We start from the raw sequence: 26,977 nt of genomic DNA on the forward strand, positions 1-26,977 counted from the left end.
TGGGACCAGAGAGACCAGAGATAAATCAGAGAGAGACCAGAGAGAGACCAGAGATAGACCAGAGATAGACCAGAGAGACCAGAGAGAGCAGAGAGAGACCAGAGAGACCAGAAAGAGACCAGAGATAGACCAGAGAGAGCAGAGATAGACCAGAGAGACCAGAGAGAGCAGAGAGAGACCAGAGATAGACCAGAGAGAGACCAGAGATAGACCAGAGATAGACCAGAGAGACCAGAGAGAGACCAGAGAGAGACCAGAGATAGACCAGAGAGACCAGAGAGAGCAGAGAGAGACCAGAGAGACCAGAGAGAGACCAGAGATAGACCAGAGATAGACAAGAGAGAGCAGAGAGACCAGAGAGAGCAGAGAGAGACCAGAGAGACCAGAGATAGACCATAGAGACCAGAGATAGACCAGAGATAGACCAGAGATAGACCAGAGAGACCAGAGAGAGCAGAGAGAGACCAGAGAGACCAGAGAGAGACCAGAGATAGACCAGAGATAGACCAGAGAGACCAGAGAGAGCAGAGAGAGACCAGAGAGACCAGAGAGAGCAAAGAGAGACCAGAGATAGACCAGAGATAGACCAGAGAGAGACCAGAGATAGACCAGAGATAGACCAGAGAGACCAGAGAGAGACCAGAGATAGACCAGAGATAGACCAGAGAGACCAGAGAGAGCAGAGAGAGACCAGAGAGACCAGAGAGAGACCAGAGATAGACCAGAGATAGACCAGAGAGACCAGAGAGACCAGAGATAGACCATAGAGACCAGAGATAGACCAGAGAGACCAGAGATAAATCAGAGAGAGATCCGAGAGAGCAAAGAGAGACCAGAGAGAGACCAGAGATAGACCAGAGATAGACCAGAGAGACCAGAGAGACCAGAGAGAGCAGAGAGAGACCAGAGAGAGACCAGAGATAGACCAGAGATAGACCAGAGATAGACCAGAGAGACCAGAGAGAGCAGAGAGAGACCAAAGATAGACCAGAGATAGACCATAGAGACCAGAGATAGACCAGAGAGACCAGAGATAGACCAGAGATAGACCAGAGATAGACCAGAGAGACCAGAGAGAGCAGAGAGAGACCAGAGAGAGCAGAGAGAGACCAGAGATAGACCAGAGATAGACCAAAGAGACCAGAGATAGACCAGAGAGACCAGAGAGACCAGAGAGAGACCAGAGAGACCAGAGAGACCAGAGATAGACCAGAGAGACCAGAGATAGACCAGAGAGACCAGAGAGACCAGAGATAGACCAGAGATAGACCAGAGATAGACCAGAGAGACCAGAGAGAGCAGAGAGAGACCAGAGAGAGCAGAGAGAGACCAGAGATAGACCAGAGAGAGACAAGAGAGAGACAAGAGAGAGCAGAGAAAGACCAGAGAGAGCAGAGAGAGACCAGAGATAGACCACAGAGACCAGAGAGAGACCAGAGATAGACCAGAGAGAGCAGAGAGAGAGACCAGAGAGACCAGAGATAGACCAGAGAGAGCAGAGAGAGAGACCAGAGATAGACCACAGAGACCAGAGAGAGACAAGAGAGAGCAGAGAAAGACCAGAGAGAGCAGAGAGAGACCAGAGAGAGACCAGAGATAGACCAGAGAGACCAGAGAGAGCAGAGAGAGAGACCAGAGATAGACCACAGAGACCAGAGAGAGACCAGAGATAGACCAGAGAGAGCAGAGAGAGACCAGAGATAGACCAGAGAGAGCAGAGAGAGACCAGAGATAGACCAGAGAGAGCAGAGAGAGACCAGAGAGACCAGAGAAAGGCCAAATAGAGACCATAGATAGACCAGAGAGAGCAGAGAGACCAGAGAGACCAGAGAGAGGCCAAATAGAGACCAGAGAGAGCAGAGAAAGACCAGAGAGAGCAGAGAGAGAACAATGAGACAAGAGATAGACCAGAGAGAGCAGAGAGACCAGAGAGACCAGAGAGAGGCCAAATAGAGACCAGAGAGAGCAGAGAAAGACCAGAGAGAGCAGAGAGAGAACAATGAGACAAGAGAGAGACCAGAAAGAGACCAAAGAAAGACCATAGAGAGGCCAGAGCGACACCAAAGAAAGACCAGAGAGAGACCAGAGAGAGACGCAGAGAGACCGCAGAGAGACGAGACAGACCAGTGAGTGAGAGTCTTTGTAAGAAGTCGTCAGGTTAGTCTTACTGGACTAAGAACGGCCTGAGACATAATAACCTGTGGCCCACAACATCATTATCTCTGTCTCTCCCTCTCTCTATTTTCTGTCCTTTCTAGTCTCTGTCCGTCTCTCTCTCCCTCCCTCCTGGTCCTTTTCCCTCACTCCATTCTTCCCTCTCTCCGCATCTCTCTGCCATGTAGCAGTGATCATAGCTGAATGAACCTGTAGAGTCTTAATCAGAGCCTTGGCAGAAACATCCCTTACACCACCCCAATCATCTCCTACACACGCACACAAACACACTCCGCACGCGCACAGCAAACACACACGCACACACTAAACAAACACGCATCGTTAATGTGACACCAATCATCTCCTCTTCATCTCAATGAGCGCCCCACCCTAAAATAACACACGCCACACCATCCTCTCCACTCAATCAGCTTCAACAGTGTGTGTTTGTGTTGAGGGGGGGTGGGGGGATTCATTTCTCTATTTATCTCAGTGACCTGAATTAAAGCGTAACCCCCCCCCCCCACACTCCCTCCCCCGTCAGGGCAGTGTGTGTATTGATAATGGCCATTAGCATATTTATGATCATTGCCAGCCTCGTATTGTTTGCGTGGAACATTAATCTTCATCTGATGCCTGGCAACTGACAGCTCAATCTAACAGGCCATCACTGGGCACACACACACACACACACACACACACACACACACACACACACACACACACACACACACACACACACACACACACACACACACACACACACACACACACACACAAACAAACACACACTCTCTCATGTTGAGGAGGAGGGCATTGTCTAATGGCAAACACACACACAGACTTCAACACACAGACTTCAACACACAGACTTCAACACATTGACAAACCAGACTAAAAGACGGGCATTGTCTTTCTGCAGCTAACACACACACACATAAACACACACACAGAAACTTCAACACACAGACTTCAACACATTGACAAACCAGACTAATAGACTGGCATTGTCTTTCTGCAGCTAACACACACACACATATCCACACACACATACGCGCAAACATATACACAAGAAGACAAGCATTGTCTGATTGACGTTCACCCCAGTGTGTGTAATCAGGAGAGGTTGTTCTCTCCAGCTGAGACGAGGGCTCGCTGGCATCACGGTTGGCGTGCTGATGGTCCCTCTGTACCAGTTTGGGCCCACTGCTCCCCCAATCAGCCTCAACCCCCCCTTACGCCCGCATGCACCACATCCCTCCCTATCGCACCCCAGTACCCATGCCCAAGGCAAGTCTCCATAAATAACCCCCCACCAGGGGTGTTTAACTAAGTATCGGCTGTGAGCTTAGCACAGAGAGGTTAGTAGGTGTGTATGCAGACACATGAGGTAGAGGAAGACTGAGGTTCACCAGGAGGTCTTAGCTTCCCCCACAGCTTCTCCTCCCTCCCCCCTCCCTCCCGTGTCCTCTTCATCCCTACCCCCTTCCATCCCTTCTCCTCCTCATCCCTACCCCCTTCATCCCTACCCTCCTCCCTCCCTCCCCCTCCCTCCCTTCTCCTCCTCATCCCTACCCCCTTCCACCCCTACCCACCTCCCTCCCTCCCCCTCCCTCCCTCCCTTGTCCTCTTCATCCCTACCCCCTCCCTCCCTTCTCCTCCTCATCCCTACCCCCTCCCTCCCTTCTCCTCCTCATCCCTACCCCCCTTCATCCCTACCCTCCTCCCTCCCTCCCCCCTCCCTCCCTTCTCCTCCTCATCCCTACCCCCTTCCATCCCTTCTCCTCCTCATCCCTACCCCCTTCCCTCCCTTCTCCTCCTCATCCCTACCCCCTTCCATCCCTTCTCCTCCTCATCCCTACCCCCTTCCATCCCTTCTCCTCCTCATCCCTACCCCCTTCATCCCTACCCTCCTCCATCCCTCCCTTCTCCTCCTCATCCCTACCCCCTTCCCTCCCTTCTCCTCCTCATCCCTACCCCCTTCCATCCCTTCTCCTCCTCATCCCTACCCCTTCATCCCTACCCTCCTCCATCCCTCCCTTCTCCTCCTCATCCCTACCCCCTTCCCTCCCTTCTCCTCCTCATCCCTACCCCCTTCATCCCTACCCTCCTCCATCCCTCCCTTCTCCTCCTCATCCCTACCCCCTTCCCTCCCTTCTCCTCCTCATCCCTACCCCCTTCCATCCCTTCTCCTCCTCATCCCTACCCCCTTCCATCCCTTCTCCTCCTCATCCCTACCCCCCTTCATCCCTACCCTCCTCCATCCCTCCCTTCTCCTCCTCATCCCTACCCCCTTCCCTCCCTTCTCCTCCTCATCCCTACCCCCTTCCATCCCTTCTCCTCCTCATCCCTACCCCCTCCCTCCCTTCTCCTCCTCATCCCTACCACCTTCCATCCCTTCTCCTCCTCATCCCTACCCCCTTCCATCCCTTCTCCTTCTCCTCCTCATCCCTACCCTCCTCTCTCCATCCCTACCCTCCTCCCTCCATCCCTACCTTCCATCCCTACCCTCCTACCCTACAACCCTACCCTCCTCCCTCCATCCCTACCTTCCATCCCTACCCTCCTCCCTCCATCCCTACCCTCCTCCCTCCATCCCTACCTTCCATCCCTACCCTACATCCCTACCCTACATCCCTACCCTCCATCCCTACCCTCTTATTCTACAATACAGTATTCCATCTGTCTCACTGTCTCTCTGTCTACGCCATCTTTTCAGCAGCAGCCCCTACAGCCTACTGTAGACTGGGTAGAATTAGTCCTATAATGTCTCTCCTTGCAGAGCCATAAACATAGAGTTTTATTGAGGCTATCTATAACACGCCACTATCAGACATTGTTGATAGCTTTATTAAAACCTCCCAGAGATGGTTATTTTATGTCACTGGACTAAATCACTTTTACACAAAGTTTGTGTGTGTGTGTGCATGAAGGTGCACATGTGTGTTTGTGCGCGTATCACTCTGAAGGCTCTGCAGAGTTAACAGTTACGAGGTACAGTATATGCTAATATATTTGAATACTTTATAGAAGCAGTAAAAACTGAAATCCATAATTTGTTAACGTGTTCCATGTAAAACAGCGCTGAAAGACGTCTCATGAATATCAATGCAGATTTGCTTTGTTTAAACAATCTATCAATGACACTCTACAGGCCTACAGCGTTTTCTCTTCTCTGCTTTAACCCTTTACACTGACGATGACAGTACTCATCCCAACAAGGGACATTTACCATAACTACCAACATCCTAGACCAGTGGTTCCTAACCTCTTTACGTTACTGTACCACCAACTGAATTTAGCTCTGCCCGGAGTAGCCCAGAAGTACCCCCCCCTCCATTTGCATTTTACCAGTAAGCCTATGTTCTCATTAGTCTCCAAGTACCCCCTGTGGATAGGCCAAGTACCCCCAGGTCCTAACCAGGGGTCCTAGTACCCCCTGTGGATAGGCCAAGTACCCCCAGGTCCTAACCAGGGGTCCTAGTACCCCTGGTTGGGAACCACTGTCCTAGACAATAGACAAATTCAGTTGACTTTTGATAAGTGCACATTCCCTCTCTGAGTTGGATCAATCCTCATGACTTGTCTTCACTCTGGGTTGGAGGTGATGGTGAGATGTATAGGTGTGTGTTCTCTCAGGGCTCCAGCCCAGCAGTCTGTGACCAGGTGAAGGCTTGTAGTGATTAACTTGTTTGTGATTCCCTCATCATCTCCATTTAGCCCATGATTAACACCCAATCAGAAAGCATGATTAACATCCAATCAGAGAGCAGGTTTAAAAAAACAGAGTTCATCTTTAATGTTGTAATAATAAGGGTACACGCTCCCAAACTGCCAACAAAACAGATATACACACATACACACAAACTGATACATCTCACCTCCCCCTCCCCCCAGCACACATTCACATCGCTAAAAACCCAGCACACATACGCACACACACAGACACACACCTATACATCTCTCCACCAACACCCCAATCTCTCCTGGTGTCTGTGTGTGGAATTAGAGCCTATTTAAAACCAACCCCGCGGTCTCATTAATGAATTAAGCCTGAGTGCCGGTGGCTCCTGGGCAGTGGTTATCACTGCAGCTCAGGACACATCGTGTCTCAATAACAGAATTACACTACCCCACCACAGGGCTCAGAAGAGGAGGAGGGAGGGGAGGTGGGAAGGGATGAGGGGGGACTGACTGACTTGATGGCTTTTTTATTTATTTAACCAGGTAGGCAAGTTGAGAACAAGTTCTCATTTACAATTGCGACCTGGCCAAGATAAAGCAAAGCAGTTCGACAACATACAACAACACAGTTACACATGGAGTAAAACAAACATACAGTCAATAATACAGTAGAAAAATAAGTCTTTATACAATGTGAGCAAATGAGGTGAGATAAGGGAGGTAAAGGCAAAAAAGGCCATGGTGGCAAAGTAAATACAATATAGCAAGTAAAACACTAGAATGGTAGATTTGTAGTGGAAGAAAGTGCAAAGTAGAAATATAAATAATGGGGTGCATCTTGTAGATGACCTGGAGCCAGTGGGTTTGGCAACGAGTATGAAGCGAGGGCCAGCCAACGAGAGCGTACAGGTCGCAGTGGTGGGTAGTATATGGGGCTTTGGTGACAAAACGGATGGCACTGTGATAGACTACATCCAATTTATTGAGTAGGGTATTGTAGGCTATTTTGTAAATGACATCGCCGAAGTCGAGGATCGGTAGGATGGTCAGTTTTACTAGGGTATGTTTGGCAGCATGAGTGAAGGATGCTTTGTTGCGAAATAGGAAGCCAATTATAGATTTAACTTTGGATTGGAGATGTTTGATGCGAGTCTGGAAGGAGAGTTTACAGTCTAACCAGACACCTAGGTATTTGTAGTTGTCCACATATTCTAAGTCAGAACCGTCCAGAGTAGTGATGCTGGACGGGCGGACAGGTGCAGGCAGCGATTGGTTGAAGAGCATGCATTTAGTTTCTTGTATTTAAGAGCAGTTGGAGGCCACGGAAGGAGAGTTGTATGGCATTGAAGCTCGTCTGGAGGGTTGTTAACACAGTGTCCAAAGAAGGGCCAGAAGTATACAGAATGGTGTTGTCTGCGTAGAGGTGGATCAGAGACTCACCAGCAGCAAGAGCGACATCATTTATGTATACAGAGAAAAGAGTTGGCCCAAGAATTGAACCCTGTGGCACCCCCATAGAGACTGCCAGAGGCACAGACAACAGGCCATCCGATTTGACACATTGAACTCTATCAGAGAAGTAGTTGGTGAACCAGGCGAGGTAATCATTTGAGAAACCAAGGCTATTGAGTCTGCCGATGAGGATGTGGTGATTGACAGAGTCGAAAGCCTTGGCCAGGTCAATGAATGCGGCTGCACAGTATTGTTTCTTAGCGGTTACGATATCGTTTAGGACCTTGAGAGTGGCTGAGGTGCACCCATGACCAGCTCTGAAACCAGATTGCATAGCGGAGAAGGTGCGGTGGGATTCGAAATGGTCGGTAATCTGTTTGTTGACTTGGCTTTCGAAGACCTTAGAAAGGCAGGGTAGGATAGATATCGGTCTGTAGCAGTTTGGGTCAAGAGTGTCCCCCCCTTTGAAGAGGGGGATGACTGCAGCTGCTTTCCAATCTTAGGGAATCTCAGACGATACGAAAGAGAGGTTGAACAGGCTAGTAATAGGGGTTGCAACAATTTCGGCAGATAATTTTAGAAAGAAAGGGTCCAGATTGTCTAGCCCGGCTGATTTGTAGGGGTCCAGATTTTGCAGCTCTTTCAGAACATCAGCTGACTGGATTTGGGAGAAGGAGAAATGGGGAAGGCTTGGGCGAGTAGCTGTGGGGGGTGCAGTGCTGTTGACCGCAGTAGGGGTAGCCAGGTGGAAAGCATGGCCAGCCGTAGAAAAATGCTTATTGAAATTCTCAATTATAGTGGATTTATCGGTGGTGACAGAGTTTCCTATCCTCAGTGCAGTGGGCAGCTGGGAGGAGGTGCTCTTATTCTCCATGGACTTTACAGTGTCCCAGAACTTTTTTGAGTTTGAGATGCAGGAAGCAAATTTCTGCTTGAAAAAGATAGCCTTGGCTTTTCTAACTGCCTGTGTATATTGGTTTCGAACTTCCCTGAAAAGTTGCATATCACGGGGGCTGTTCGATGCTAATGCAGAACGCCACAGGATGTTTTTGTGTTGGTTAAGGGCACTGACTGACTGACTGTCTGGAGAGAACCAAGGGCTATATCTGTTCCTGGTTCTAAATTTCTTGAATTGGGCATGCTTATTTAAGATGGTGAGGAACGCATTTAAAAAAAATAACCAGGCATCCTCTACTGACGGGATGAGGTCAATATCCTTCCAGGATACCCGGGCCAGGTCGATTAGAAAGGCCTGCTCGCTGAAGTGTTTCAGGGAGCATTTGACAGTGATGAGTGGTGGTCGTTTGACCGCAGACCCATTACGGATGCAGGCAATGAGGCAGTGATCGCTGAGATCCTGGTTGAAAACAGCAGAGGTGTATTTAGAGGGCAAGTTGGTTAGGATGATATCTATGAGTGTGCCCGTGTTTACGGCTTTGGGGTGGTACCTGGTAGGTTCATTGATAATTTGTGTGAGATTGAGGGCATCAAGCTTAGATTGTAGGATAGCTGGGGTGTTAAGCATGTCCCAGTTTAGGTCACCTAGCAGCACGAGCTCTGAAGATAGATGGCAATCAGTTCACATATGGTGTCCAGAGCACAGCTGGGGGCAGATCGAGGTCTATGGCAGGCGGCAACGAAGAGAGACTTGTTTTTAGAGAGGTGGATTTTTAAAAGTAGAAGTTCAAATTGTTTGGATAGTAGGACAGAACTCTGCAGGCTATCTCTGCAGTAGATTGCAACCCTGCCCCCTTTGGCCGTTCTGTCTTGTCTGAAAATGTTGTAGTTAGGGATGAAGATTTCAGGGTTTTTGGTGGCCTTCCTAAGCCAGGATTCAGAAACAGCTAGGAAATCCGGGTTGGCAGAGTGTGCTAAAGCAGTGAATAAAACAAACTTAGGGAGGAGGCTTCTAATGTTAACATGCATGAAACCAAGGCTATTACGGTTACAGAAGTCATCAAAAGAGTGCGCCTGGGGAATAGGAGTGGAGCTAGGCACTGCAGGGCCTGGATTCACCTCTACATCACCAGAGGTTCAGAGGAGGAGTAGGATAAGGGTACGGCTGAAAGCTATGAGGATTGGTCGTCTATGACGTCCGGAACAGAGAGTAAAAGGAGCAGGTTTCTGGGGGTGATAAAATAGCTTCAAGGTATAATGTACAGACAAAGGTAAGGTAGGATGTGAATACAGTGGAGGTAAACCTAGGCATTGAGTGATGATGAGAGAGATATTGTCTCTAGAGACATCATTGAAACCAGGTGATGTCATCGCATGTGTGGGTGGAGGAACTGAAAGGTTGGATAAGGTATAATGAGCAGGGTTAGAGGCTCTACAGTGAAATAAGCCAATAAACACTAACCAGAACAGCAATGGACAAGGTATATTGACATTAAGGAGAGGCATGCTTAGCCGAGTGATCATAAGGGTCCAGTGAGATTCAGACAGCTAGCCGGGCCATAGGTAGCAAGCCGGTAGAAGATGGAGGGAGGTCTGTTTTTAGCCACCTCGTGCGTTTCCGTCTGTAGATTAGTGGGGTTCCGTGTGGTAGAGGGGACCAGTCGAATTGGCAAAATAGTTATAGTGGCCGAAGAAAACTGTCCGATAGACCTATTCAGATAGCAGCCGATAAGACAGCTAACGATTAGCGGGCCGCAGATGGGCGTTCAGGTTAAGTCGCGACGGAGGGGCCAGTTGGATAAGCTTTGAGGAACAGACAGACTGTCATACAGACAGATGGGGAGACAGAAGAACAGTCCTCCTGTGTGTCCAGAAGCCTGATAGTCTCCTGCTTTAAATCACTGTGTTTATGAGCTGCGGAGAGCCCAGGTGGTGGATGGGGGGGGGGAGTCTCCCACCTCCTCAGCCCACCCTCCTCTCCCCGTGGCTCCAGTGTGTGTGTGTTCTCTCCCTGGTGGTTCCAGAGGGCCTCTTTATCTTCCCCTCCTAGCAGGGTCTCTAAATCACCGTGGTAACATCTCCTGCTAATTCCTCTGCTCACTGAAACATTGACTGAACACACACACGCGTAGTCACAAACACGCCCCTCTACTTTTCCGCTCCTCTCTCGGTGGCATTGCATTTGCAGTGGGTAGATAGGAGTTGGATTTGGAGTGTGTGTGCGTGTGTTGGATACCTGGCCTGATACACACCAGTCTGGTACAAAAGAGAAAAAGAAAGAACTTGACAACAAAACAAGCAGACTTGGTAAACTAGATATGTGTCCTCTGTTTTATTAAGACTTGAGGAATGTCAATAAGAGCGCTTCTAGAGGCCAGTAAGACTGACCAGCAGACAGCATGACCTTCTATACTGCACACACACACACACACTCCTAATAACCAACACACAGCATCATCTCCTAATAACCCAGAGACAGACAGCAATGTACAGGCCAAACATTCCCTCATTGTGAAAAGTAACTAAGGTCTGAAAGGACAGAGGAAGTGGCAAACATCCTGCTGATCGATCTGTGGCTGCCAACTGGCTAATGGCGCTCGGTGGCATGCGCAAACACACAGCAGCCCGTCATCACACTACAGATCCATCCTAGTGGTTTTGAAGCTCTTGGTCATTAAGCCCTTGGTCACCCCCTCACACACACACACACACACTTCTAGAACCAAGGGCCGGTGCTGGTATTGTTACGAGAGGCCCCGGGGCAGTATGGGTAAAGTCGTTACTCTTTTGTTAATTGGAGCGGAGATTCCATCCCTCCATTCCCTCAGCAACCCCTCCTGGGGGAACAATGACTAATTGTCCAGAGTCCTCCTCAGTCAGCGCACCTCTACATTACACCCCCCTCCCCAGTCTGTCCTCCAGTCCTCAGTAACCGTATTTTATCCCTACATACCTAGCCCATCCACCTCTACCTGGCTACAGCTGCAGTAGGATGAAGTTGCACCAATGAGATGCTGATCTCAGGTCAGTTTTCCATTCTTTGGTTAGGATTTAGGCTGGGATTGAGAGAAGGTAAGCTGATCTAGATGTGTCTAAGGGCGACTTCTACCGAAAGCTGCTCCGCTAACGCACCCCAGCCCAGTCTCTGCCCCAGTAGAGGTGTCACTGGGTCAGCCTGAGGATGTACCCGTGCAGCTGGTCTGAGAAGGCCTCCAGGGAGAACTTCTCCTGAACCCGCCTCCTGCCGGCCTGGCCCATGTCCCTGCGGAGCTGGGGGTCTCTGAACAGCTTCTCCATGGCCAGGGAGAAGGCCTCAGCCGTGGGCTCACACAGGAAGCCCGTCTCCCCGTCACCTACACTCTCCAGAGGCCCTCCAGACCTCACAGCAATGACGGGACAGCAGCAGTACATGGCCTCCACTGGCACTATCCCAAAGTGCTCTCTGCTGGGCGTGTAGAGAATGCCTGCGCTGCCCCGCAACAGCGCCACCTTCTGGCTGTCTGAGGGAGAGCGCAGGAAGGTGACAGAGTCCTCTACTCCCAGCCGTGCTGCTAGCTCCTTCAGCTCAGCGTAGTGCTGGACGTTCTCAGCAACACGGTTGTCGTACCCCCCTGCCACCACCAGGTGGAGTCCTGCCTGGTCCCCCGGGGCGAGGCGGGTCTTCAGGGAGGAGAGGCCCTCGAGGGCCAGACCCAGGCTCTTCTTCCTCTCATAGCGGTTCAGAGACAGGAAGAGGCAGGACACGCCTTCAGGGATCAAGCCCCCCAGACCCTGCTCTAGCTGCTCCTCAGGGGGCCGGTCGAAGCTGTGTGTATTGAGGGAGGGGTAGAGGACGTCAGTCTGGACCCCATCCAGGGTACGGAACGTCTCCCTGAAGACCCCTGCGGTGAAACAACTGTTTACCAGCACCTGGGACAAGAAACAAGAAGGATCAGTCAGTGATATCTCATCAACAAGGTCAGAGGAGAGAGATCAATTGGGAAAATCAAAACTAGTTTCCATTGAAATTAAATGAATGAAACTGTTGGTATTTTGTACTCTTAAGATCTAATCCTTCTTTCTCTGGTTCTATACTCTCACCGTATCAGCCATGCCAGTGGTGAGTTCCTCCAGTCTGTCTATGGGGGCGCGGTAGAGCTTTTTCAGAGCTGAGCCTCTCTGGGTCAGGAGCTGGTCTGGGAAATGACAGTAGAACAGAACCTTTTTCCTCTGACGAGACAACCTCAGGACTGGGATACACACGGACACCTGTAAGAGGAGAGACTAGGGTTGTATCTACTACAATCACAACTACAGAAAAGTCAAGGCAAAAAAGACTAGTGTGAAGGTGAGAGTCAAAATGAAAAAAGGTAATGGACTGAGTTATGCTGAAGTGAAGAGAAAAAAAATGTTGACGGTGTGTCACCAACCTGATCACAGAAGACCACGTCGTACTCTGCTCCACTGAGGAAGACCAGGTAGAGAGCTACGTAGATCATCCTGAGGTAGGCACACAGGGCATGCAGGTACCCAAACACACTGGTGGGCAACCAGTCACCCACACACACCTGGAGATGACAAACAGGGTCAGATAGGAAAACAATGCGAGTGTGTTTGTGTGTGTTATAACACTGTTATTAGATTACACTGTTATTGACACCCACCACGTTCAGGTCTGGGTCCAGTGTCTCTGAGAAGCAGTGTGTGGGGTCATGGTGGGCCGTCCAGATCTGAACACTGCAGCCGCGAGAGCATAGAGCTACAGCTGCATCCACCACCAGCCTCTCTGCACCACCTATACCCAGGTCTGGGTGGAGAAACACCACCCGCACCATCCTGGAGGAGACAGACAACATGCTTAAAGAAGCCTGATGACACTGACAGGTTGACAGGTGCGTCATCAACATGGGGCTTGTTCAGAAGGTTCAGACAGTATTAATACATTCAATACAACGTTACAGAATGGAGGACATTGTTGACATGGCAGAGAGGTGGATTGTTTAGTCTACAATGACACAACCCATAGAACGTTCTCCCGTTGAATTGGCTAAGGTCCATAACATCAGCTAACCGTGATGTTGTTGAAACAGACAATAGATATCTCTAGCTGACAGCTACACTAAACACAGTGAACATAGAGCTTATATCAACCTGAGAGTAGCTAGTATCACAGAGACCAGCTAGTATGCATTCGTTACTAATTCAGTGTGGACGTTGTCTGTCATAAACTTTACCTTTCACTCCTTGATAATGCAGTCTGTCCAACTTGCGTCCAGGAAACAGTGGTCAATTTACGAACACTAATATGCAACTGTGCCTATTAATCGACATGATGGCTCAAATGTTCAATTTATTTCCAACGGCAAATCCCCCTGTGTTGAACCAAAATGGCGTCAGATGCCACCCTCTGGAGCACGTCGCTTCCTATGAGACACGTCACCTATCTCGGCACGAACACTTTTCATTTGCCTTTCGTTCAAACTCCAAAATTAGATTAAACAAATTAGAAATTAAAGTACATTTTTTAAAATAAATCATTTTTACCATGAGATTATATATTAATCTATAATTTGTAATAAATTGAATCCGTTAGATGTCAATTATCAGCTGTCTTGGATCAGGCTTGACATAGGACACCTAAAATGGTCCTTCGTTCTGTAATCGTGTCCTTTTTAGACAAGCGTCATCTTTCTTGGATTCCTTCTGAAGTTGTGGCGATTTGTGTACAGCACTGCTGCCCATTTGACGTGGACTTCAGTTAGAAGAACAGTTGAGGTTTTCTTCTTTAGCTGAACTATAAAGTGCAACTTAAAATGGTAAGAATTGTATAATTTTTCAAAATAATTTATATTGTTGTACACCTCTAACTTGGCTTTAGCCAACTGACTAGCTACCTTACTTTAGCTAGCTAGCTCTTATTCAATTTAGCTAGGCATAACCGAGACATTCAATTAGCCTCTGTTAGCAAGCTAACCTAGTAGAATTACAGGCATGATGTTATAGATTAGTCTTATTTAACATTGCTGTTTTATATTATAATCATTCTTTACCGTCGAGGTGACTCAGGTTTAGAAGCCATCTAAGGTAGCCAGCTAGCTAAAGTTAGGTTAGTTAGTATGATGATCCATGATCTAGTTGTAGACGTGGCTATTTTTCGAATCAGCGAATCTTTATTCTGTTATGTGTAAGACAGCCAGACTATCACAAACAATCATTGCAATGACATGATCATTTAGAAATTTCAGTTGAGTACGCTGTTCATGGCGCTTAAGGGTACTCATCGCTGCTATAGAGGGCCTCTAGTAGTAGCTAGTGTGAACTCCTATATATTATGAGGAAGTTATTTGTGATTATCATTTCAGAGAACCCCACATCCAAAGTGGGTGAAATCCAATGGTTACATTTCTGTTTTCTTCTGTAATCTTAGTATTTTGTGTGTTTTAATGTAACTGTCTCTTCCTCAGCCTGGACCAGCATCAAGTGCAACTAATGTCGGTGCAGGGAGCCGATCCCCCAGCAAGACAGTGGCCCCCCGCGCAGCAGGATCCACAGTCCGACAGAGGTAATAATAATCATTTATTACATTTCTATAATCTCAAAGCGCTTCAAAAACAAAATACCAATACATCATCATGGTGCATGGCAGCAAGAGCCACACAAAACCCCACCCAACGCAGAAGGATCTACAACACACACCAAGACTCCAGTCAGACTCAAGACATTACATACTGGTACCCTTAACCACCCCCAAGCATCAACATTACCACCTAGCTCCAACCTATAACACATGAGTACATTACTAAAATAAACTACATTTTAGGTAGACTAGAGGATGTAAAATGATTTGGGACCCTCCCCTTCCCCCTATCTCTCTGATGACATAATACTGTAGGGAGAGTGATGGTGTTTAGATATCCCTCTGTGAGTAGATAGCACGAGATAGATGTTGGTGCTTTAGGCTTAATCAGTATGTAATCAGAGCCTCGCTGTCATCATCATCATTACCCATTACTACCTTATCCCTCATTCACTCATTACCTCATTTAGCCCCCTTTAATCTCAGCTGATGAATCACTACATCAGGACATTAACTACTGGAGCTATTCTGAACACAAACTGCTGTAGTAGAGGGAGTTAGGTACTGTAGTACTTCTACCTCAGACAGCAGTGTTTCCCCTACATTCATTTAGCAGCGGTGGCCCACTGCTGCTAACTCGTTGCCATGGCTGGGGGGGGGAAAAGTATCTTTTTTATTATGTGTATATCCAGGGGTCACATTAGCTTTTAGAAATGTGCATTTTCAAAAAGCGGACTAACAAAGAATCAGCGTTTCTTTAAACCACTTCACCTGTTTTGTATTGAAAGTTGAGTGTTTTCTTTGGATTAGGGGCGTGCAACTACTTTTACTTCACACAAAATGCATTGGTTTAACACATTCGGCAGAAAATTGTTTATCAGATGTCAACAGAAGTGCAACGCTATTTGGCTAGCAGCCACGCGTAAATTGGTTTACAGTGAAAAAGCAAGGTATTTTTTGCAAAAACTATGCATGGCCATATTTCTAATGTTTATAGGAAATGTAGCTGGCTGGATTCTTTCTAATGCTTTGTTTTGAAGTTAATCTTGTATTTTAACTGGCTACCGGAGAAAAAACACACCGGAGAAAAGTATCCTACACATCAGTCAGAGCTGTCTGGTGATCCTATTTTATTTATTTTTATTTCACCTTTATTTAACCAGGTAGGCAAGTTGAGAACAAGTTCTCATTTACAATTGCAACCTGGCCAAGATAAAGCAAAGCAGTTCGACAACATACAACAACACAGTTACACATGGAGTAAAACAAACATACAGTCAATAATACAGTAGAAAAATAAGTCTATATACAATGTGAGCAAATGAGGTGAGATAAGGGAGGTAAAGTCAAAAAAGGCCATGGTGGCAAAGTAAATACAATATAGCAAGTAAAACACTGGAATGGTAGATTTGTAGTGGAAGAAAGTGCAAAGTAGCTAAATAAATAAATACAGTAGGGGAAGCGGTAGTTGTTTGGGCTAAATTATAGATGGGCTATGCGCAGTGATCTGTGAGCTGCTCTGACAGCTGGTGCTTAAAGCTAGTGAGGGAGATAAGTGTTTCCAATGACGAGAGCAAAGATATTTCATCAGTGGAGTGCAACTGAAGCACGAAAATTATCCTTTTACATTGCTGATTTGGAGCGAACCCTGACTGAAGCAGGGAAGAATTTACAATAAGCATTTAAGATCTGCGTTTACAAAATGCAATAAGAAATATTTTTTCTGCATTTAAAAAAAATAAAAATAAATTCTGTGTAAAACCCCCCCAGAATCCTCCGTCACCCCCCGCTACCCAAGCCACCACTGCTGGAAAAAAATCCTGCAGGTAGCACTGGACAGTGTCTGTGATTTTTGTCATTTCACACAATAATGTTATGGGTTCAGATGGCTTAGAACTGCAGTCACTGCAGAGTCAGTATTTCCTACAGCCTCTGTGTTTTTACATCTAACCATCTGAGACTCAGGCAGAAAAGCTGTCAAAACAGGAGCAAATGAAGGTTCATTGTTTCAGTGTGCAGGCAACTCTGTAAAGGTGTGACTGACAACCTCATGTAAATAGCTTGTTCTCTCTTGTATATGATGTTATAGCTCACATGTTGTCTCGTATGTGTGATGTCACAGGAAAGCAACGAGCAGTGGCACACGCAGTGCAGGCAGGACCACAGCATCAGCGGGTGGCACCGGGGGCATGTGGCGCTTCTACACGGAGGACTCACCAGGACTCAAAGTGTGAGTGTATATACACTCACACAAAGGCACTAGGATTCCTTCAAATGCACATGCACACATATGTATCTCACACACACACACAGAGAGTAGGTATGTACAGTGTTTATGAGGAAGAGCATGAATGTTTAATGGCAGTAAATGAGACTTGGGGGGACTGAGGCTAAATGCTGATCAGACCCCAGGGTGTGTATGTTCCTGGAGCCCCCCTGCCCCCCATCCCCTTACAGACACCGTCAGTTCAGCTCCACACTGTTCCTAAACACTGATCAACACTCCAGCTTTCTAAGTCTGGCTGCTTTCTGACGGTCAGGCCGCTGTTCTGACTCCTGGTCACAGTTCTAGACTGGGACCACTACTGACAACGGTTAGAGATCTCCTCTACTCCACACAGTTCCAGTTGTCCTGCTGTAGTTACTGAGGGTGTTGCTCCTGTAGTCCAGGACAGACGGTTGTACGGTGGTGTGTATCGAGCGTGTGTGTGTTGAATGCTGGTCTCAGAGCTTCATTAAGATCTACTCAGAAAGGTCAAGTCAATTACAGTCTTCAGGGAGGAGGGGGGTGGTGTTGGTATGGTAACACTCTCCCCCTACCTTTCCACTTCAGGGATGGCGCACCTCTTCTCATCAAATCCTCATCAATGAATGCAGAAACACAATAGGACCACATCTCTACTGGCTCCCAGGCAATGTTTCCCCTAGAATTGATCTAGATGGGGTGCAGAGGCACCCACATCTGCCAGAATGGAGATTTTCAATGAAAGCAATTTGACCAGTTGAGAGCAGAGGGTATCAGTGCTAGACAGTTATGGGAGGCCTGCCCCACCTCAGTAATGCTAGGGGAAACACTGGTCCCAGTTTAATGGTGGTAATTAAGCAATAAGCCACGACGGGGTGTGGATCATGGCCAATATACCGCGACTAAGGGCTGGTCTTACCCACGACGCAACGCGGAGTGCCTGGACACAGCCCTTAGCCATGATATATTGCCCATATGCCACAAACCCCAAGGTGCCTTATTGCTATTATAGACAGGTTACCAATGTAATCAAAGCAGTAAAAATAAATGTTTTGTCATACCCGTGGTATACGTTCTGATACACCACGCCTGTCAGCCAATCAGCATTCAGGGCCTGAACCAGCCAGTTTATAAGGCTGGTTTGAGCTCCATATAAACCACCTGTCTGACAGACAGACCACAGCCAAACTAGTACACCACCAGGGTTTCTGTTAGCTGGTAGTAGCTGACTTTTGGCGTCTTTAAGTCCAGAAATAAAATTGGCCCCGGCCAATTGTCCAGGAGAAGAAAAAATCCCATTACGAAATAATGCTTTTTAGCCTATTTATTTATTGATGGAAATACCAGTCGATGGAAATACATTTGACTCGTCATGCTTATCAGTCTATAGGTTAATTTGCATAATTTAGTGGAATAAAATTGGCTTGTGTACAGTATATTCATTGTCCTTATCACGCGTATAGTCTTCCAGTATACTGATGGCCTTTATCACGCGTGTAGGCTTACCGACGGCCTTTATCGCGCGCGCTGGCTTACTGACGGCCTTTATCGCGCGCGCTGGCTTACTGACGGCCTTTATCGCGCGCGCTGGCTTACTGACGGCCTTTATCGCGCGCGCTGGCTTACTGACGGCCTTTATCGCGCGCGCTGGCTTACTGACGGCCTTTATCGCGCGCGCTGGCTTACTGACGGCCTTTATCGCGCGCGCTGGCTTACTTTATCGCGCGCGCAGGCTTACTGACGGCCTTTATCGCGCGCGCAGGCTTACTGACGGCCTTTATCGCGCGCGCTGGCTTACTTTATCGCGCGCGCAGGCTTACTGACGGCCTTTATCGCGCGCGCAGGCTTACTGACGGCCTTTATCGCGCGCGCAGGCTTACTGACGGCCTTTGAGTGGAAAATCTGTCAGTGAGAGCTGCTGCTACCACATCTCAAACAGCAAAAGGCAACGGAAGGCAGGCTTCAGCACGTCACACACCACTTTGCAATGAGCTGGAGGCAGTAAGCATTTTGAAAACATTTACTTAATTGTTTGAAACCTGAACGTTTTAATACATATGAGGCATGTTTTACCTTGCTTCAAAGAAGCCTAGTCAAAATCAGATCATATCTGTGGAGGCAATTCCTTTATATCAACTTTCTTTCGTTGTCCAGTAGCCAAAGACACAATCCTAGTCATATTATCAACCCATGTAGTTGTTATATATTAAATCTCCCCTCTCTACATTTCTACCGGAATATTTTCATCTGTCACATGAAACCGCTGCATTTGACAATGGTGTTCTCATGCTGATTGAATTCTGGAATGAACATTTGTGCGCAGCCTACTGCCTTGTGTGCATTGCTGCGCTGTAGCCTATGTCTACTGGTTGTATGAATTTGGGATCCATCTTTCTACAACTGTCTGGAAGAGTCTGTCTGGAAGAGTCTGTCTGGAAGAGTCTGTCTGGAAGAGTCTGTCTGGAAGAGTCTGTCTGGAAGAGTCTGTCTGGAAGAGTCTGTCTGGAAGAGTCTGTCTGGAAGAGTCTGTCTGGAAGAGTCTGTCTCCACAAGCTGACCAATAGAATGGGTAAACTAATAGATTGACAGGCTAGTGATGTTGGTTACTCGTCTTGTCTGAGGAAAGTCAGTGTGGACAGTTATTCTAACCTCTTCAAAGTGCACATCAACATTAGGTAAGAAGGAGTGCACGTTGTTGCTCTGTTTAATATGAATGACCATATTTTAAATGGGATTCCAGTCATTCTGAGCACCGTGGGTGGACGCCCTAATCCACTTACTCACCCAATGCATATGGGTCCAGTAAATTTCAAATGTTTCCTAATGGAAACCCTGTACAACGCTACGTCCCAGGCTACTTCTCTCTCTCCTGCTCTCTCACTAAATATTCAAAAGTATGTGGACACCCCTTCAAATGAGGGGATTTGTCCAGCACGCAGCCATGCTATCATAGACAAACATTGGCAGTAGAACGGCCTTACTGAAGAGCTCAGTGACTTTCAACGTGGCACCGTCATAGGATGTCACCTTTTCAACAAGTCAGTTCTTCAAATTTCTGCCCTTCTAGAGCTGCCCCTGTCAACTGTAAGTGATGTTATTATGAAGTGGAAACGTCTAGGAGCAACAACGGCTCAGCCGCGAAGTGGTAGGCCACATAAGCTCACAGAACGGGACAGCCGAGTGCTGAACCACTTGCAACACTCACTACCGAGTTCCAAACTTCCTTTGGAAGCAACGTCAGCACAATAACTGTTTTTCGAGAGCGTCATGAAATGGGTTTCCATGGCCGACTAGCCGCACACAACCTTAAGATCACCATGCGCTATGCCAAGTGTGGCTGGAGTGGTGTAAAACTCACCACCATTGGACTGGAGCAGTGGAAACGCCTTCTCTGGAGTGATGAATCACGCTTCACCATCATCTGGCAGTCCAACGGACCAAATCTGGGTTTGGCGGATGCCAGGAGAATGCTACCTGCCCGAATGCATGATTCCAACTGTAAAGTTTGGTGGTGGAGGAATAATGGTCTCAGGCTGTTTTTCATGGTTTGGGCTAGGTCCCTTATTTCCAGAGAAGGGAAGTCTTAATGCTACAATGACGTTCTAGATGATTCTGTGCTTCCAACTTTGTGGCAACAGTTTGAGGAAGGCACTTTCCTGTTTCAGCATGACCATAACCCCATGCACAAAGCCAGGTAGATACAAAAATGATTTGTCAAGATCAGTGTGGAAGAACTTGACTGGCTTGCACAGAGCCCTGACCTCAACCCCATCGAACTTCATTGGGATAAATTGGAACGCCTATTGCGAGCCAGGCCTAATCAACCAACATCATTGCCTGATCTGTTTGGAAGCAAGTTCCCGCAGTAATGTTCCAACATCTGGTGGAAAGCCTTCCCAGAAGAGTGGAGGCTGTTATAGCATCAAAGGAAGCGACCAACTCTTAATTTTCATGATATTGGAATGAGATGTTTGACGAAAAGGTGTCCACATACTTTTGGTCATGTAGTGTATAGCTCCACAAGGACATACTGGAGGACCCTCAAACTCAACTCTGGACCTGGAAGCCAGTTCCACTGCATTTATTTAATTGTTCCCCTCTAATCAGGGACTGACTTTAGACCTGGCACACCAGGTGTGTGTAATTAATGATCAGGTAGCACAGAAGCAGCAGCTCTGTACCTCGTAGGGTGAGAGTTGAATACCACTGCTGAAGAGGATTGGGCCAGTTTGGGATTGTGCCACTGTTTTCCGTGTGTGTGCAGAGTAACCTGTGTGTCGTCTCTCCTCAGTGTATGGGTGGTAACCTGTGTGTGTCGTCTCTCTAAAGAGGTCCGGGTGGTAACCTGTGTGTGTCTGTCATCTCTTCTCTGTGTATGCATAGTAACCTGTGTGTGTCGTCTCTCCTCAGTGTAGGGGTGGTAACCTGTGTGTGTCGTCTCTCCTCAGAGGTCCGGGTGGTAACCTGTGTGTGTGTGTCGTCTCTCCTCAGAGGTCCAGTACCAGTGCTGGTGATGAGTTTGCTGTTCATCGCGTCGGTCTTCATGCTGCACATCTGGGGGAAGTACACCCGCTCCTAAACCCCGCCCCATGACCCTTCACCCTCAATCCCTGACCCTGCGGCGCAGCTTCTTAACACATCAGACCTGGACCAAACAACCAACCAACCTGAACCCCCTACAACACTACTCGCCTGGCCCGGCGGGCGGTACAGCCCCAACCTGTCTGGTGTTCTCTCAGAGCAGGGCCGCAGTCCAGTGTCCAACTCCAACTGAACTGCAGACCAGCACCAGTGTGTTGACCCTGAGCACAGATCATCCAGGACTGAATCCTGACATGACTCCTACTCCTCTCCTACTGGCTGCTGTAGGTCCTATTGATGACAATGGGTGATTCATCTCCAGTAAGGATCGGGCACCTGGTCCCCTCATCAGGACTTCAGTCAGCATCTATATTTTTCAGCCTGAATTGGAACCTGTAGATGTTAACATCATTTGGACAACGTTTTTATTGTGATATTGTACAATAAATGGACTCAAACAGAATTTGTGTGTTGGATGTCCATATTAGCCTTTACACTCTCTGTAAAACTGCTTCATGCAAATCCCTGATCGTTGATTGGCTGTCGGGATACGTTGTCTGCTGCTGCTCTCTAGTGTTGCACTGATATTGGACCATGTCCCAGAACTCATATACTGTACACTGCCTTTGGCAAAGTGGAGCTCATTTAGGGTGGATCAATCAAAATATCCATACCAGACAATTACATGGCACCGTATACCTTTTGTGCACATACTGTATGTACCAAGGGAACGCTTAGGTTTCATAGACATCTTTTATATTAGGCTTCTATTCAAATGAGCTATTAATTGAAGCGTTACCCATGGTATGTGTATGTGACAGGTGTGTAGGTTTCCTGCCAGGTACAGGCTGTATCAGGTATGTTCAGGGGAGCACCAACCTTTTTCAAACCGCTCCTCAGGGACCCCCAGACATTTCACCATGTTGTAGCCCTGAACCAGCACACCTCATTAGTTAGTCAAGGGCTTGATGATTAGTTGACTCCGGTGTGCTAGCTCTGGAACACTTCACGGTATGGAAAGGCCTGGGGGTCCCTGAGGAGGAGTTTGACAAAGCTCGTCTTACACCAGGGTTTCCCAAACTCAGGCCTGGGGTCCCCCTGGGTGAACCTTTTTGTTTTTTCTGCTGGCCCAACACAGCTGACTCAAATAACCAACTCATCAAGCTTTGAGTATTTGAATCTGCTGTGTTGTGCAGGGGCAAAAAATAATACATGCCCCCAGGGGGGGCCCCAGGACCTAGTTTGGGAAACCTTGCCTGGGCAGCATTAGAATAGCATCAACCCAAGTCTCTCACACACACAGGAAAAGAGGATATACTGTAGGTCACTGTATAGTAACAATATAATAGCCATAAGCTATGGCTGACCATAAACGTGATATATTCAAAGCACTGTACGGTCCATTACAACTGACTTTATTACAGTGGTGAAGAACCCTTCATCCTCCTCTACCTCTTTCTCTGGGAGGACGGGCTCATACTAATAGATGGAATGGTATTGACACACATTTGTATTAGATACCATTTCGTTCACTTAATTCCAGTCATTATTATGAGCCGTCCTCCCCTCACCAGCCTCCTGTGGAGAGGAGAATAAACATAATATGCTATTTAGAAGACGTTTTTCTCCAAAGATGATGTGCATTTAATTTGTTTATTTTACATACGGATGGTCCCGGTTATCAAACCCACTATCCTGGCTTTGCAAGTGCCTTGCTCTACCAAATGATCTGCAGAGGACTACACAGGAGAGGGAAATATAAAGTGACTGTGATCTCTCATCCTCTCTTCTCTTTGGTTCCTGTCATCCTCTCCCCTCTCTTCTCTTTGGTTCCTGTCATCCTCTCCCCTCTCTTCTCTTTGGTTCCTGTCATCCTCTCCCCTCTCTTCTCTTTGGTTCCTCTCATCCTCTCCTCTCTCTTCTCTTTGGTTCCTGTCATCCTCTCCTCTCTCTTCTCTTTGGTTCCTCTCATCCTCTCCTCTCTCTTCTCTTTGGTTCCTGTCATCCTCTCCTCTCTCTTCTCTTTGGTTCCTCTCATCCTCTCCTCTCTCTTCTCTTTGGTTCCTGTCATCCTCTCCTCTCTCTTCTCTTTGGTTCCTCTCATCCTCTCTCTTCTCTTTGGTTCCTCTCATTCTCTCCTCTCTCTTCTCTTTGGTTCCTCTCATTCTCTCTTCTCTCTTCTCTTTGGTTCCTGTCATCCTCTCTCTTCTCTTTGGTTCCTCTCATCCTCTCTTCTCTTTGGTTCCTCTCTTCTCTTTGGTTCCTCCCATCCTCTCTTCTCTTTGGTTCCTCTCTTCTCTTTGGTTCCTCTCATCCTCTCTTCTCTTTGGTTCCTCTCTTCTCTTTGGTTCCTCTCCTCTCTTCTCTTTGGTTCCTCCCATCCTCTCTTCTCTTTGGTTCCTCTCTTCTCTTTGGTTCCTCCCATCCTCTCTTCTCTTTGGTTCCTCTCCTCTCTTCTCTTTGGTTCCTCTCATCCTCTCTTCTCTTTGGTTCCTCTCTTCTCTTTGGTTCCTCTCATCCTCTCTTCTCTTTGTTTCCTCTCCTATCTCTTCTCTTTGGTTCCTCTCATCCTCTCTTCTCTTTGGTTGTATTTGGTACCATTCCACCTACTCCGCTTCAGCCATTACCACGAGCCTCTCCCCAATTAAGTTCCACTAATCTCCTGTGGTGGCTTCATACACACGCTATATATTCACACTGAATAGGATGCTGTCTATCAACTCAAAGCTGTGAGATCTGTTGCTCTTTGCTCGAGACACTAATACAAACAGAACAGAAAGACCATGAGGACCACTCACTTCTAGAACAAAGACCACTCAACTCTCCAGGCACGCCAAGACTATGCACTCACACAAAAAAGACAGCTCACTCCCTCACACAAAGACCACTTACCACTAGGATAGCTGAAACCACTCATACTATTTGTTGTGTGCAAGACAGCTGGTACGTTGGACTTGTGTTATGAATGTCGTCCTACCAGAGGAAGCTGGTGGGAGGAGACATAGGAGGACGGGTTCATTGTAATGGCTGCAATGGGAATAAATGGTTTCCATGTTTGTGTTTGATACCGTTCCGTTGATTCCATTCCAGCCATTACAATGACGGCCTTCCCTATAGCTCAGTTGGTAGAGCATGGTGTTTGCAACGCCAGGGTTGTGGGTTCGATTCCCACGGGGGGGCCAGCACAGAAAAAAAAATGTATGAAATGTATGCATTCACTACTGTAAGCCGCTCTGGATAAGAGCGTCTGCTAAATGACTCAAATGTAAATGAGCCGTAATGAGCCCTTCCTCCTATAGCTCCTCCCACCAGCCTCCACTGAGTCCTACCTAGTTAGTCATATCTGTCATGTCTGTGCCTGTGAGTCTGGTGATTGTCTTCTCTTGATAGAGAGAGAGGTCTTGGTTAGCCAGGTGTCCATTCGGTCTTTATTCTCATTCTCATTCTCACTGCCTGCTGCAGTGACATTACCAGCCTGAAGGGGGCGCTCCAGACTACTGTGTGAACCTCAGTCACTGGAGGGAGACAGAAGGAGCCGTCTCTCCGCTCCTCACAGAGCTCTGCTACTGTAGAAGTCTTGCCACTGGGCACACACTGGTTGAATCAACATTGTTTACACATAATTTCAATGAAATTACGTTGAACCAACATGTAATCAACATTCAATTGAGTCTATTTAGATTCAATCATCCCATATTGTATTCCTGCTATTAACTTCTCATAAACAAGCTTCTCACTGGTCTGAAGGACTTTTGTCAGTTTATTCTGTCTCTCATTGCATCCTCCCTGTAATTGCACTAGTAACTGACTGCATTTGACTAGAGCTTTTGATACATAGAAACAAGATGAAGTGAGACTGTATGGCTGTTTCTCTGTGTCCACCTCTCTGTTCACTTCTGGAGTTCTGAGGACAGCATTCCCTAGATGACCATGCTAGAAAAGGACAAACATGGCTGTAATAGTGTAGCGTGGTGCTACAAACCTGTTTATCATGAATTACTTTTCTAATGAGTGTGGTTTAACTATGCAGGTTTCACTTCCTTCTCTTGACTGTTTTCATATTTTGAATTGTTGGCACGTGTGAGAATTCTGCACTTGACGATCAATCTATCGTCAGGGGCAGAATTCTCACACGTGCCAATAACTCAAAATATGAAAACAGTTGTCATGTACACACTAGCTGTCCAACAATCTCTTGTAGCTGCTGCTGAAGATAACACTGATGTGTGTTTCTGCCAGCCTGAATGCTGCTTCCTTGTGTTTAGTGTAGCATCTGAATGCTGCTTCCTTGTGTTTAGTGTAGCATCTGAATGCTGCTTCCTTGTGTTTAGTGTAGCATCTGAATGCTGCTTCCTTGTGTTTAGTGTAGCATCTGAATGCTGCTTCCTTGTGTTTAGTGTAGCATCTGAATGCTGCTTCCTTGTGTTTAGTGTAGCATCTGAAAGCTGCTTCCTTGTGTTTAGTGTAGCATCTGAATGCTGCTTCCTTGTGTTTAGTGTAGCATCTGAATGCTGCTTCCTTGTGTTTAGTGTAGCATCTGAATGCTGCTTCCTTGTGTTTAGTGTAGCATCTGAATGCTGCTTCTTGTGTTTAGTGTAGCATCTGAAAGCTGCTTCCTTGTGTTTAGTGTAGCATCTGAATGCTGCTTCCTTGTGTTTAGTGTAGCATCTGAATGCTGCTTCCTTGTGTTTAGTGTAGCATCTGAATGCTGCTTCCTTGTGTTTAGTGTAGCATCTGAATGCTGCTTCCTTGTGTTTAGTGTAGCATCTGAAAGCTGCTTCCTTGTGTTTAGTGTAGCATCTGAATGCTGTTCATTAATTCATCCTGTCAACCGACTCCAGGTTCACATGAGCTCCCAGAGATCGTGGCACCGGCCTTACACACACACACAGACACTGTCACAACGTCCACAGAAGGTGGCGCCTCTCCCCGATCGGGCGGCGCTCTGCCTACTAGCTGCCACTGATCTCTGTTTCTGTGTCATTTGGTGATGTCTGTTTCGGTTAGCACCTGTTTTGTGTTAGGTCATTAGTGGGGTATTTATTCTGTCTGTTTTAGTTGGGGTTTGTGCAGGATTATTTTCGTGTCGTCCTTTTAGTAGGTTGGGGATTTGTTTTTCCTCTGCCGCTGTCATTTTGGGCATTAGGGTTGCTGGGCTGCGTCCCGACTCTTTCTAGGATTCATTTTTCCTGTTGTTTGGAGTTTTGTTACCCTGCCTTGTTTTGGCTATTGTGGACTTATTCATTAAACGTGTGTTTCACGTACCTCGGTCTCCTGCTATTTAGAGTGGTTCCTGACAGACAGACACACACACACTCCCCCCACACCGGCCCAACACACTGTGGCCCAACACGGCACCATGCCAGAACTACTCAACAGAGCGATTAAATATGGAACACACGCCGACG

The 26,977-nt window shown here is 47.4% G+C and overlaps 2 protein-coding genes across 3 annotated transcripts; one reads left to right on the forward strand and one right to left on the reverse strand.

Annotated features, from left to right (window-relative positions):
* Positions 1 to 10,490: 10,490 nt before the first annotated feature.
* On the reverse strand, positions 10,491 to 13,609 carry alg2 (ALG2 alpha-1,3/1,6-mannosyltransferase). Of its 2 annotated transcripts, none has more exons than XM_014150463.2 (5): positions 13,401 to 13,609; positions 12,831 to 13,002; positions 12,597 to 12,734; positions 12,268 to 12,435; positions 10,491 to 12,096 (listed from the first exon to the last, which is right to left on the reverse strand). In XM_014150463.2, exons 2-5 carry the CDS (start codon positions 12,999 to 13,001, stop codon positions 11,350 to 11,352), a joined length of 1,224 nt encoding a protein of 407 aa, XP_014005938.1. In that variant the 5' UTR covers position 13,002; positions 13,401 to 13,609; the 3' UTR covers positions 10,491 to 11,349. The 2 variants fall into 2 exon arrangements, with proteins under 2 accessions (XP_014005938.1, XP_014005946.1); XM_014150471.2 differs by lacking the exon at positions 13,401 to 13,609 and adding an exon at positions 13,318 to 13,368.
* A 208-nt stretch (positions 13,610 to 13,817) lies between these two features.
* On the forward strand, positions 13,818 to 22,032 carry sec61b (SEC61 translocon subunit beta). Its single transcript, XM_045712923.1, has 4 exons — positions 13,818 to 13,982; positions 14,631 to 14,728; positions 16,866 to 16,973; positions 21,480 to 22,032. Exons 1-4 carry the CDS (start codon positions 13,980 to 13,982, stop codon positions 21,565 to 21,567), a joined length of 297 nt encoding a protein of 98 aa, XP_045568879.1. The 5' UTR covers positions 13,818 to 13,979; the 3' UTR covers positions 21,568 to 22,032.
* The last annotated feature ends 4,945 nt before the right edge of the window (positions 22,033 to 26,977 follow it).

The sequence above is a fragment of the Salmo salar genome, chromosome ssa02, assembly GCF_905237065.1.
Source record: "Salmo salar chromosome ssa02, Ssal_v3.1, whole genome shotgun sequence".
Lineage (NCBI taxonomy): Eukaryota > Metazoa > Chordata > Actinopteri > Salmoniformes > Salmonidae > Salmo > Salmo salar.